Raw genomic sequence first — 12,544 nt, 5'->3', positions numbered from 1 at the left:
ACCTTAAAAAGCCTGAATAGAAAGGGAAATATCAGTGACAAAAACCACTAAATACCCTAAAAGGAATAAAACTATACTAATCCTTTCTAATTTGTAATGAAGGAAAATCCAGAATTATCGTATAAATTTGTTTTTCCTACTCAAACTCTAACTGCAACTGAATTTATTATAGTTAAACTAAAGTGTAAACAAAATTCCTCAGCTGAATATAAGCACAAAATTTTATGTCCTGTGTAAATAGATAAAAATATAAATATGAATAACATAAAATTTAAAATATAATAAGTTCTGATACCCTAAGCTTTATACAAAGTGCCTGCTTTAGAATCATTACATAATAGTATGAAAATGTATAGGCCAAACATATTTGATAAATGCTATCGCAAGCAAGTTGTGAAGCATTACCACCGGCAAAACTCTATGTAACTTTGCTGAAAGCAAAGTTAACAGAAGCCATATCTGCTTGCTGATTTAATGATCTAACAAAGCCGTTTTAGGGTAGTAACAGCTCAACAGATATTTTGAGATGTCTATAACAAGCAGACATTTCGTTAACCGTTATTTTAAGGCAAATAATAATTTTTTTCCATACAAAAAAATCAGTTTAAATTTATAAATATTTTAAAATAAAAAAAGTACGAAAATTTATTATTTCTGTAATTCTATACACCATTTTGATAACAGCAGTTATATCGGCAAAAAGTGTAGCAACATGTGGAACCAAGTGCTGATTCCCTTTTGTACAATAATTTTACGAAATAACAAAAAACAACAGCTGTAGGCAATAACACAAAAAATATCTAGCTCAGTCTATTTTTTTATTTGAGTAGCCTAATTATATCTATTTACTATTATTGCTAATATTACAGAGATTGCGAAATTTTTTCTATCCAGAAATAAAAAATAAAATATTATAAAAGAATATGAGAACAAAAAAAAATATGATTAATGTATATTACTTTAAAAAAAGAGAAAAAAATTTTATCATAAAAAATATATATATTACATAAAAACAATGTTACTTGGTTTTTAGTTGCAGGCAAATTAAAATTTAATATAACATCTAACAGCTTATAGCTTAATATTTAAAAATATTTTCGCAATTACGGAAAATTGAAAAACCTGAAAGTGCTTTTCTTCTTAACTTTCCTATTACTAATATAGGATCTACAACTCATCCGAATAATAAAGAAGTAAATTATTTTTACTTTTATGAAATAATTTAATTTACAAAAGTTCGATTAATTATTTGTTAAAAAAAATGAAAATTATAAATTAAAGCTACTATGACTAAGCTAAACTATTTTAGAGAGTGTACGATTCATAATAATAAAACAAAATTATAAATGTTTAACGAAATTTCGGATTGAAATATTTATTTACATAAATATTTAATAAAAAAAAAACTGACTTTTAAACTTTTACTTCTATCTTTTTATTAAAGGCCGAAAACAATGATTATCACTCATTTTAAATGTAAAATGAAACATATATTTCAAGTAATAGTTTAGAAGAATAATACGTTAAAATAACATTTTACAGAATTGCCATTTTTACAGGGGAGAATATTAACCCAAAGTAATTTTTTTTTTTTGCTCAATAACAATTATAATTACAATCGGCTCTCCCGCGGAGCCATAAGTAAGTTTCCTGACAAAAGCACGTGATAAGAAGGTCCTTAAGGAACTCCCAAAATAAATAAAACACAAAAAAAAGTTGCAAGCAAACTTAAAGTCAAATATGAAATTTCAAGCTCAGTCATAAATCACAAACCAAAAATTTCATCACCATATAGTCCACAAAACAAACATTAATAACAAATATAAAAGAAAAAGAAAGAGAAGTTACAAGAAATTAGATACGACACCACTAAGCTTGACGGTGTTAGATTCCAAACTGTTACGCAGACTCTAAGTCGAGTACATGGGTTCGTTTCAACCGTCGGACGTCCCTTCTGTTAACGAGTAGATTAATTGCAAAGTGGTTTTCATTATTCTCAAGCCAAAGTAAATAAGGATAATTTTTAATGCTCAGTTTAATATACCATAGAAACGGCCTCCGTGGTGCGAGTGGTAGCGTCTCGGCCTAACACCAGGAAGTCCTGGGTTCGAATCCTGGTCAGGCATAACATTTTTCATACACTACAAAATTCCATATTCATATCCCACGCTCAAGTTTAAGTAGCGATATCATCAAGCAAAAAAAAAGAAAGAAATAGATGTTTAATCTATTAAATAATAGATAGAAGAACAATAGAAAATCTAAATAGATTTTTAGGGATGGTATGGATTTTAAACTGTTTTTTCATATTGTGTTCCAATGATATCGTTTCATTTATAATGATATTTAAAATACTACGTGAATTTTTTAAGTTAAAACATACCCAAGAAATCTTTTTAATAAATCTAACTTCTACATTAAAAAACTCTTTACTATCTTTAAATGCCGCATCTAATTTTTTAGAACATTTAATACAGAATTTTCAAATTATTTAAACAAAAATACTCATTAATTCTTATTATGACAAAAAAATTACTGTAATTATTACGATCACACCATAAAAAAAAAAAAAAACATTCGTATAATATACAGAATTTTATAAATAAAATTATTCTTTTTTTAATATAGGGGACATCAATTTTTTGTTGAGAAATACAAAAATTTAGGGGAGGGTCGTTTATTTACAGAAATATTTTACTCCGGTTTATGCAAAAATATCTTGAAAAATAAACGCAAAATAAAATACAACGTACTTCAGCACATTTATGTTACATGGTTCAGTTCTTTAACATAAATTGTAAATAAGGATTCATGCAATCTAAACTGTCACCATTCTAATACATAAAAACAAAATAAGATAAATCAAGACAGTAAAAATAAATCGAAAGCAAAGAGCATGCACTTTATAAGAGAAGATACCACTTCTCCAGTCAGTAAATATTGTATATGGAATGTGTGGTTGCGTTGTTAGTAAATATTATGAAAAAAATATATATTCCATGAGTGCATATACAGATGCTTGCTTGAGTTATAACAGTATACAACTCAATTAAAAAAAGGCATTTCAATTTAATTAAAATAAAAAGATATCATAGCATACCCGATTGAGAAGCCCAACGGTTCAAATCACTTCTACGTGTGTAAGTTGCATCTTTAGCTTCAGAGCATAGGGTTGCTATATGTTTTGATATAACACCTGATCTTGGTACGTCAACGAACAAATCCATTCTATAATTTTCTCTTCCTCTGTCTTCTTCTGCCGTCCGAATCGTACCTGGATTTTTCTGTAAACAAACAAAATAGAATACATTTTTTTTTAAATCTATAAAATTATTTTTTCATTATATAAATGTTATTCCAAATTTTCATTTACGTGAAATTAAAATGTGAAAATAATTTTAGTTTTTCTTAAAAGTGAAAATTCACAATCTTTGTATAAATTTTTTTACCGTTAAATATGGATATCAGTTTTGTTAGAAAACTGATTATTTTTTTCGAAATATCAATAAAAAACAAAATCACACACAAACTCTATTGTATTGATAATATAAACAAAACACATTAGAGAAAAATATATCTCTGCAAGTAAATTTTTACAAACTTCTTTAGTTTGATTATCTAAAACTTGGTTTATTAACCACTTAAAAGAAACAATAAAATATCAAAAATTTTACTAATAAAAAATAAATTTATTAAATAGTATGAAAAGATTATTTGATTAAAATTTAACTCATTTACACGAAAATATTCGCCGTTACAAGATAACACATTAAAATTTCAATTTAATTAGTTGCTCCATTTTTTACCTATATGAACGTTAAATTAATCAATACACATAAAGAAAATCAGAGTTTACAGTAAGTAAAGAAAAATAAACGTAGAATTCTGAATCATAAATTATTTTTAAGAAAATACTAACAATGTATTTATGGATACAGAAGAAACCTATAAAACTCAACAGAGGTTGTGGTTACATAATACAAATCTAATAAATAAAATTTATTTTCAAAGATTACAGGGAAAAATAATAAAATAGAACATATAAGATTGTTAAAACGTATTAACCAATATTAAATAAAATTAAAAATAAAAAGGATTTCGTTACAAAACAAAATAAACAACTGGAATAATAAATTCAAAGCATAAGTACTAAAAAACCGTTTTTAATCTTTCGTGTTCTAATGCGGTATTTATTTTTATTTATTAAGAGTTTTATAGAATAGCGATTTGCATATTATAACACTTTATAGAACGGAAAAATTTCATTATATGAACTATGAAACTGTTATCAATTAATAAAATCATTTTTAAAATAGAGCACTGCAATAAAAATTACGTGCACTTAAGCAACAGTTTGCGTGAACACGTATACGTTAAATTTTTAACTCCTAATAGTTAAATATAATGTAAAACTAATCATGAATTAGTCAGTAAAACTAATCATGAACGTAGGAAATATAAGAATGCTAGTGATGAAGAAAGTAAAAGGAACTATCGGCAATTAAGAAATGCTATAAACAGGAAGTGCAAACTGGCGAAAGAAGAGTGGATTAAAGAAAAGTGTTCAGAAGTGGAATGAGAAATGAACATTGGTAAAATAGACGGAGCATACAGGAAAGTTAAGGAAAATTTTAGGGTACATAAATTAAAATCTAATAATGTGTTAAACAAAGATGGTACGCCAATATATAATACGAAAGGTAAAGTCGATAGATGGGTGGAATATATTGAAGAGTTATACGGAGGAAATTAATTAGAAAATGGTGTTATAGAGGAAGAAGAGGAAGTTGAGGAGGATGAAATGGGAGAAACGATACTGAGATCTGAATTTAAGAGAGCATTAAAAGATTTAAATGGCAGAAAGGCTACGGAATACCTGTAGAATTACTGCGAAGTGCAGGTGAGGAAGCGATTGATAGATTATACAAACTGGTGTGTAATATTTATGAAAAAGGGGAATTTCCGTCAGACTTCAAAAAAAGTGTTATAATCATGATACCAAAGAAAGTAAGGGCAGTTAAATGTGAAGAATACAGAACAATTAGTTTAACTAGTCATGCATCAAAAATCTTAACTAAAATTCTATACAGAAGAATTGAGAGGAGAGTGGAGGAAGTGTTAGGAGAAGACCAATTTGGTTTCAGGAAAAGAATAGGGATAAGGGAAGCAATTTTAGGCCTCAGATTAATAGTAGAAGGAAGATTAAAGAAAAACAAACCAACATACTTGGCGTTTATAGACCTAGAAAAGGCATTCGATAACGTAGACTGGAATAAAATGTTCAACATTTTTAAAAAATTAGGGTTCAAATACAGATAGAAGAACAATTGCTAACATGTACAGGAACCAAAAAGCAACAGTAATAATTGAAGAACATAAGAAAGAAGCCGTAATAAGAAAGGGAGTCCGACAAGGTTGTTCCCTATCTCCGTTACTTTTTAATCTTTACATGGAACTAGCAGTTAATGATGTTAAAGAACAATTTAGATTCGGAGTAACAGTACAAGGTGAAAAGATAAAGATGCTACGATTTGCTGATGATATAGCAATACTAACCGAGAATAAAAAGGATTTAGAAGAAACAATGAACGGCATAGATGAAGTCCTACGCAAGAACTATCGCATGAAAATAAACAAATACAATACAAAAGTAATGAAATGTATTAGAAATAACAAAGATGGACCAATGAATGTGAAAATAGGAGGAGAAAATATTATGGAGGTAGAAGAATTTTGTTATTTGGGAAGTAGAATTACTAAAGATGGGCGAAGCAGGAGCGATATAACATGCCGAATAGCACAAGCGAAACGAACCTTCAGTAAGAAATATAATTTGTTTACATCAAAAATTAATTTAAATGTCAGGAAAAGATTTTTGAAAGTGTATGTTTGGAGTGTCGCTTTATATAGAAGTGAAACTTGGACGATCGGAGTATCTGAGAAGAAAAGATTAGAAGCTTTTGAAATGTGGTGCTATAGGAGAATGTTAAAAATCAGACGGGTGGATAAAGTGACAAATGAAGAGGTATTGCGGCAAATAGATGAAGAAAGAAGCGTTTGGAAAAATATAGTTAAAAGAAGAGACAGACTTATAGGCCACATACTAAGGCATCCTGGAATAGTCGTTTTTATATTGGAAGGACAGGTAGAAGGAAAAAATTGTGTAGGCAGGCCACGTTTGGAATATGTAAAACAAATTGTTAGGGATGTAGGTTGTAGGGGGTATAACGAAATGAAACGACTAGCACTAGATAGGGAATCTTGGAGAGCTGCATCAAACCAGTCAAATGACTGAACACAAAAAAAAAATCGTGAATATACTTAGTTAATAATTGGTAGTGAGGATAGTGTAGAAATAATATTAAATTTTTAATTAACATCTATTTTTTTATACGGCCAGTAATGGTAAAATAATTACGAGAAATGTATTTAATATTGGATCGATACAATTTGGATCTTTCAGGAAAAAAATCAATAGATAAATGAGAGTAATTCTATATATAATGTAATGTTATATATAACATGGTCATTATATCAAAGAAGATACTTTATACAACAAGAAATATCAATAATTATAAAAAATTAAATAAATGACAATAACGAATATAAAAGTTTCGAATTTTCTTTTTCAACTAGACTACGTCTTGTAATATCTCAGTGCTTTAAGAATTGATATTTCAAATTATGCTTCATTAATATGAAATATTCAATGTAAAGTATAAAAAACGATGTTAATTCTACTAGATGGTAATTATAAACATGAATTTTCCTACCCATTACACCAGGACAAAATAAACTTGGTCACATTTGACAATGTGACCAAGCTTAAATTGTTCTATCACATTGTCAAATGTGATGGTCAAATTATACAGAGAACATAAGAAAATTTTACTGTACTTTACTAAAAATGGGTATTTATTTTTACAGTTTTGGTTAGATGTCATTTTTTTGTTATTTAAAATAGGTATTATATAACAAATTGTTTGTGTTCTCTAATTTTGCGTAATATTATTTTTTTATTTTTACATGTGAGATAATATTAAACATTCCACTACCCATAACAGAGGAGAAAATTTATGATCACATCGAAATATATTAAGAAAGACTGTAAACTCTTCCTTGTTCGTGACAATTTGAATTTTCAAAATAATTTTATTTTATTTTTGTAAAACATTTATCATCTTATTGAAACTTTTATACACATTAAAAGAAAATACACGAATAAAAAGAGATTTCAACGAACATGCTGAGTAGTTGGTCACAAACCAGAAAAAAATTCGTTTATTTTCATTTCGCCACCAAATATATAATATCAATAGATTGTCATTAACCAAAAAAAAATTAACTCTGCTTAATTCCTTTTTTAGCTTTTCGTAAGGTAGAGAAATATAACGAACTGGCAGTCACTTTTTCAGTACATAAAATTTAAATTTAACCGTTTCAATTACGCAAAAAGAAATATAATACGTTTATCGACTGAGGGAAGCGAGGTTGTTTTAATCCTACCTTTTTGTATTTCGACTGCTAGTGTATTATAATGCAGTTATGCCCAAACGAATTTTTCAATTTTCATGAATTTTTCCATAAAGTTTCTTTGATAGGTGCCAATAAAATGAGGAAATCAATTAATAAGTTGACAAAACTACTTCTCTAGTTAGTAGTTAATAAGTAGTTAGTTAGTTAATAGAATTTTCTATAAAATCTATTCTATAAATCTATTTCTAGATAGAATAATCTTTCAATAATAAAAAAGTAATAAATATATAGAAATAAGTAAAGAAAAAAGTAAAATTAAAATAGTCCAAAAATTTGAATATTTAGACATACAAATCCAAAAATTCAAATATTTAGGAGAAATTATAAAACGAAATGTCTTAAAAAAACAAGGATGAAAGCTAGAGCACAGAAGATGGAAATGTGTATCATTTAATAAAAAATATATAATATAGGGCAGAGAATTTACAAAGGTTTTCAGAAAAAGAAATAGGAAAATAGAAAATACAATTTAAAGAAAAATACACGGTCCAAAATACGAAAATATAAATATATTAAATAGTTGTAATTTAAGAAAAATAGATACTCTTTTATTTTGAAAAAAAAAAAATTCGGAAAAAAAATGAGAGAAGATTATTAATTAAAGAGATATTTAATTATTTTGAAAAAAGAAGAAAAAACAAACTGATTTAGGTAAGCAAAGTAGGATCTGAAAATACTCAATACAAAAAATGTAGAATTTTGGACAGACAAATGATAGATGAATTTGAATTTCCAGAAAAGTAGAAGAAAAAGCAAAATCAAAAATTGAATGATGAGATGAAAAGAAAGATGAAAGAGTTTTTAAAAAATAAAGAAGTCGGAGTTATTTATTAAATGTGAACCTAGAGGTCAAATCGGAAGAAGAAAATATCATTAACCAGAAGTTACATTGATAAGTCAACTTTATATTCTTAACTACTAATTTTATTTTTAAGTTTGTTTTTCTTTATACTTCTCCAGGTTTCGATGTTAAATGTTCAATTCACCATAAATCATCGAGCAAGAATTTTAACTTTATCGATCATTTATATCCCTTTTGTCACAAATTTAATTTAATATCGAAGAGAAAAAAAACACAGAATAACTTAAATATAAAAAGTGTTTAGATAATATCCACTTCGATTTGAACTTTACATTCAATAAAATGTCAATTCTTATTTCTTGTAAACTTTTTCTGCTTTATTCGAAATATCTTTCAGTAATTTTTTTTTTCCACAGACGTAATAAAAATGTCTAATGTCATGAGAATAATTTTCTTATCCGTACCATTGAATGTTTCATCAGAATTATATTATTAAAAAATCTACTGTATTACATCATCTTCATCTAATCCCATTTCCGAGATGAGTAAAATCCACCAATGGAGACTATTTTATGAGGTGAGAATGATGGGTGTGACATGCAACACATATGCCGTAATAATATCTTGTCCAAATGTATTACCATACACTGTTAAGCCAGCCAAAAAATTTGATGTTTAAAAATAGTGGTTTGTTTTTTCATAGTATTTATAATGTATTTCATAGTTATCATAATAAAATCTTTACGGTTAAAAAAAATAATAAAATCAAATATCTATTTTTATCAGCAATAAAAAAAAAAATACAACTTTCATTTAAAGTATACATTTATTTACTTTTTGGAAAAAAAAAAGTTAATTTTCACTCGAGGCATCACAAGCTCAAGTTAATTTTTTTTCTTTCATTTTGATTTTAAATTGGAATATCATTTTTGTTGCAGGTTATTTTTTTAGCTGATATACGTTTAAAATTTTTATACTTGTCGGTTGAACTGGGTATATTTTTTTTAAATTTTCAATTATTTACTTTAATGATACTTCAGAAAATACGTAATTATTAATGTTTAATAACCTATTATTTACACAAATAAATAAAGTTAAAAATGGATACCTTAAAAAACAGGTAAAATATTTACAAATTGTGACGTAATTAAGGGAAAAGGCCAAATTTATTTCTGAAAAATCCGAATGTAGGCGAATTTCACTTCCATTGTCAGTTTGGTCGAACGGTTCATAGGTCAGTTGAATTCTTTAACATTAAAAATAATTCCAGAGTTAAGGATGTCGTTTTATTAAGAAACCTATGAAACCTGTTTATGGCAAGCTTTATTATTTTTGGAAGAAAGTAAGTTTTTTAGCATGTATTGAGAAACAAAATCCTTTATTAGTAATGTGCTGCTTCTACATGGATAAAACTTTACAAATCTACCAAAGGATTGTGAAAAGTACGAGCATACTGCTTAAAAATGGGCTTGTACTTTAGTTTAAGTGAATTTTTTTGCCTACTGCGGTTCTTCAGAAGGTAGATCGGTCTTTCCCCCCCCCCCCCCACAGCTCATTTCCTGGCTCTTAATCTTCACTACTTCATCTGATTCTGCAAAAGATGGTCTAGCCTTATAGATCTGATCTGTAAGTTCTGTAAATAAGTATCTAAGGACGTCAAAACTTATGAAACCAGTGATCTGCTAGGAGTTGGATGCTATGTACCAATCAGGAACATTATTTCCTCATGATCCTAACGGTTGAGTAGCTATTAGACAAATCCGTCCCTCCTCCTAAGAATAACAAAGTATATGTTTAAATTTACAGTAATAAATAAGTGTTAAAAAATCCGGGGATAGTAAACAATTACAATCTCCTTTAACTGTTATTTTTTTAAGTGCTTTTTAAATAACTAGCTTCCCATCGCAGCTTCACACGTATTATATGATTACTTGCGTGTCTCGTCACCGTCAATTTTTTTATTTTGTATTTTAGTCAAGTAACCGGAGACAGATGCAGCGAATCGCACATTAGTACAGTCAATTTGTATTTTTATTTGAAAATCCTTACCTACTGATTGATGTTTTTTCCATATGTTAGGAGTGGTGAGGGAAGCTTAACTCCAGATTTTTAACATCCCCCTCCCACAGATTTTTGAAAAACTCAAAAAGTTTTTGAAATGGGTTTTTCTCTGAATCTATGCATTTTAGAGAAAAGTTTTTCAAACAAAAAATGTAGAGGACATTATCTTCTACAATTAATGTATTTGAAGTTATGCCGTATAATTTGAAATTGAAATACTAGGTGGCGCTGAAGTTGTAAAAAATGTTTTTTCGGTTTTTTCACCGGAAAAAATTGTTTTTCGTCTGTATTGCATTTGGAAAACTTGTTAATCTCAAAAAACAGACAAATTTTATCTAAACAATATTCTTGTACGACTTACCGTTTTGGAGCTGTAGCTTGTGAAAGTGTGAAAATGTTGTGAATTGGGCAAGTGTTCGAAACCGGTCTAGACCGGTTTGTAAAAAAACGTTGTAAACGTTTTTTACAACTTCAGCGCCACCTAGTATTTCAATTTCAAATTATACGGCATAACTTCAAACAAATTAATTATAGAAGAGAATGTCCTGTACATTTTTTGTCTGAAAAACATTTCTCTAGAATGCATAGATTCAGAGAAAAACGAATTTAAAAAACTTTATGAGTTTTTCAAAAATCTATGGGAGGGGGATGTTAAAAATCTGGAATTAAGCTTCCATCATCACCCCTAACGCATGGACAAAAGATCAATCGGTAGGTAAGGATTTTCAAATACAGCCTATTTTGATGACAAATTGCCTGTACTACATACAGTAACTGTGGCAGTGGCTGTGTTGGTTGACCCGCCGCGCCGAACAACGTCGCACCCCTTAAAAAAAAATTGGAATTAAAAAAAAAACGAAAATGGTTTTTAGATATTTATCTTAAGAGTATTCGAAAACCAAAATCTACTAAATATCTCGTTTAGTATAGTCGGGACTGGGAAAATTTGCAATCATTTTTCAAATTTTTTTAACTTTCTTCACCCCCTGTCAAGGTCGAACTTCAAAAATCTAGAAACGGTTTATACATAAGAACATAACACTCACAAAAAATCAGATGATATCTTCATTTTTTTACCGAAAAATTAAAAAGATATCCGGGTTTCAAAAATAATTCAAAAATCCATTAAAAACCTTTAAACATCGAATTTCAAAAAATATAGACATTGAAGAATTTCACATGAAGATTATATACACTAAAAAATCAACTTGTATCTTCATTTGTTACCGAGAAATTAAAAAAATAGTAAATTTCATTACTCCATTTTACCTATTTAAGCTCGGAAATTCAAAAACTCCTTTCTTACTGTGCATTAATACCCCTAAGAAGAACCCTTTTTTTTTCCTCTTTAGCCTCCGGGAATTACTGTTCAGGTATTAATTCAGAGGAAGAATGAGGATGATAAGTATGAGTGTAAATGAAGTGTAGTCTTGTACAATCTCAGTTTAACTATTACTGAGATGTGTGGTTAACTGAAACCCAACCACCACAGTCACCGGTATCCCAGATCCATTATTTAAATCCTAAGAAGAACCTGTAAACAAATTTTCATGAATTTATCTTCAGTTGTTTGTGCTTGAAGTTGATTACGAATCGTTCACGATATGCAGTCTTCAATTTTAATATCTACTGAAAAATATCTTGGGGAAGGCTCGACATAAGAAACGAGCATGATAATTTAGCGGCTCGCCACCTAGCGGGCCGTATGAGAAGTGCAGCACTGTAACGGATTATTTATTATTTTCAAGTTTTAATAAACAATTTTTCATCTTAATATCGCCTATGTCACTCCAGATTACATAATCAAGCTACTGTTAAAATGTTGTAGTAATTAATTTGCGGTTTTTGAAATTCTTACTAACATAAAACGTTTCCTCTTTACATAATAAAGATAAAGCGTTTTAAATTAAATTTACGATAAATTTTTTACGCGACTTAAATGTGTCAAATATACATAAACATGTGTTTTTGAGTTATCTAACGATTTTTAAAGTAAATAAATATTTTCAACAAATTTTGGGATCATTTAACCTATGTGTAGTCACATTATAGTTGAATTAACGAGTTATATGGAACGACGAGACAGTTTAATACAACGCTATTATTAGGAAAACAAGGCATTAAATTAATTTTTATTTATAATCA

General features: G+C 28.2%; 1 protein-coding gene across 2 annotated transcripts in view; it reads right to left on the bottom strand.

Annotated features, from left to right (window-relative positions):
- The window catches only part of oaf (BRICHOS-like domain-containing protein out at first), a 701,440-nt gene that overhangs the window by 136,555 nt on the left and 552,341 nt on the right, over positions 1–12,544 (bottom strand). For both annotated transcript variants that reach the window (XM_075368481.1, XM_075368482.1), the window contains exon 4: positions 3,101–3,284. In XM_075368481.1, coding sequence (XP_075224596.1) covers positions 3,101–3,284 — 184 coding nt within the window. The remainder of the gene's footprint in view (positions 1–3,100; positions 3,285–12,544) is intronic.

This window comes from Lycorma delicatula, chromosome 6, assembly GCF_047948215.1.
Source record: "Lycorma delicatula isolate Av1 chromosome 6, ASM4794821v1, whole genome shotgun sequence".
Lineage (NCBI taxonomy): Eukaryota > Metazoa > Arthropoda > Insecta > Hemiptera > Fulgoridae > Lycorma > Lycorma delicatula.
This window is presented reverse-complemented; position numbering and strand designations above follow the sequence as displayed.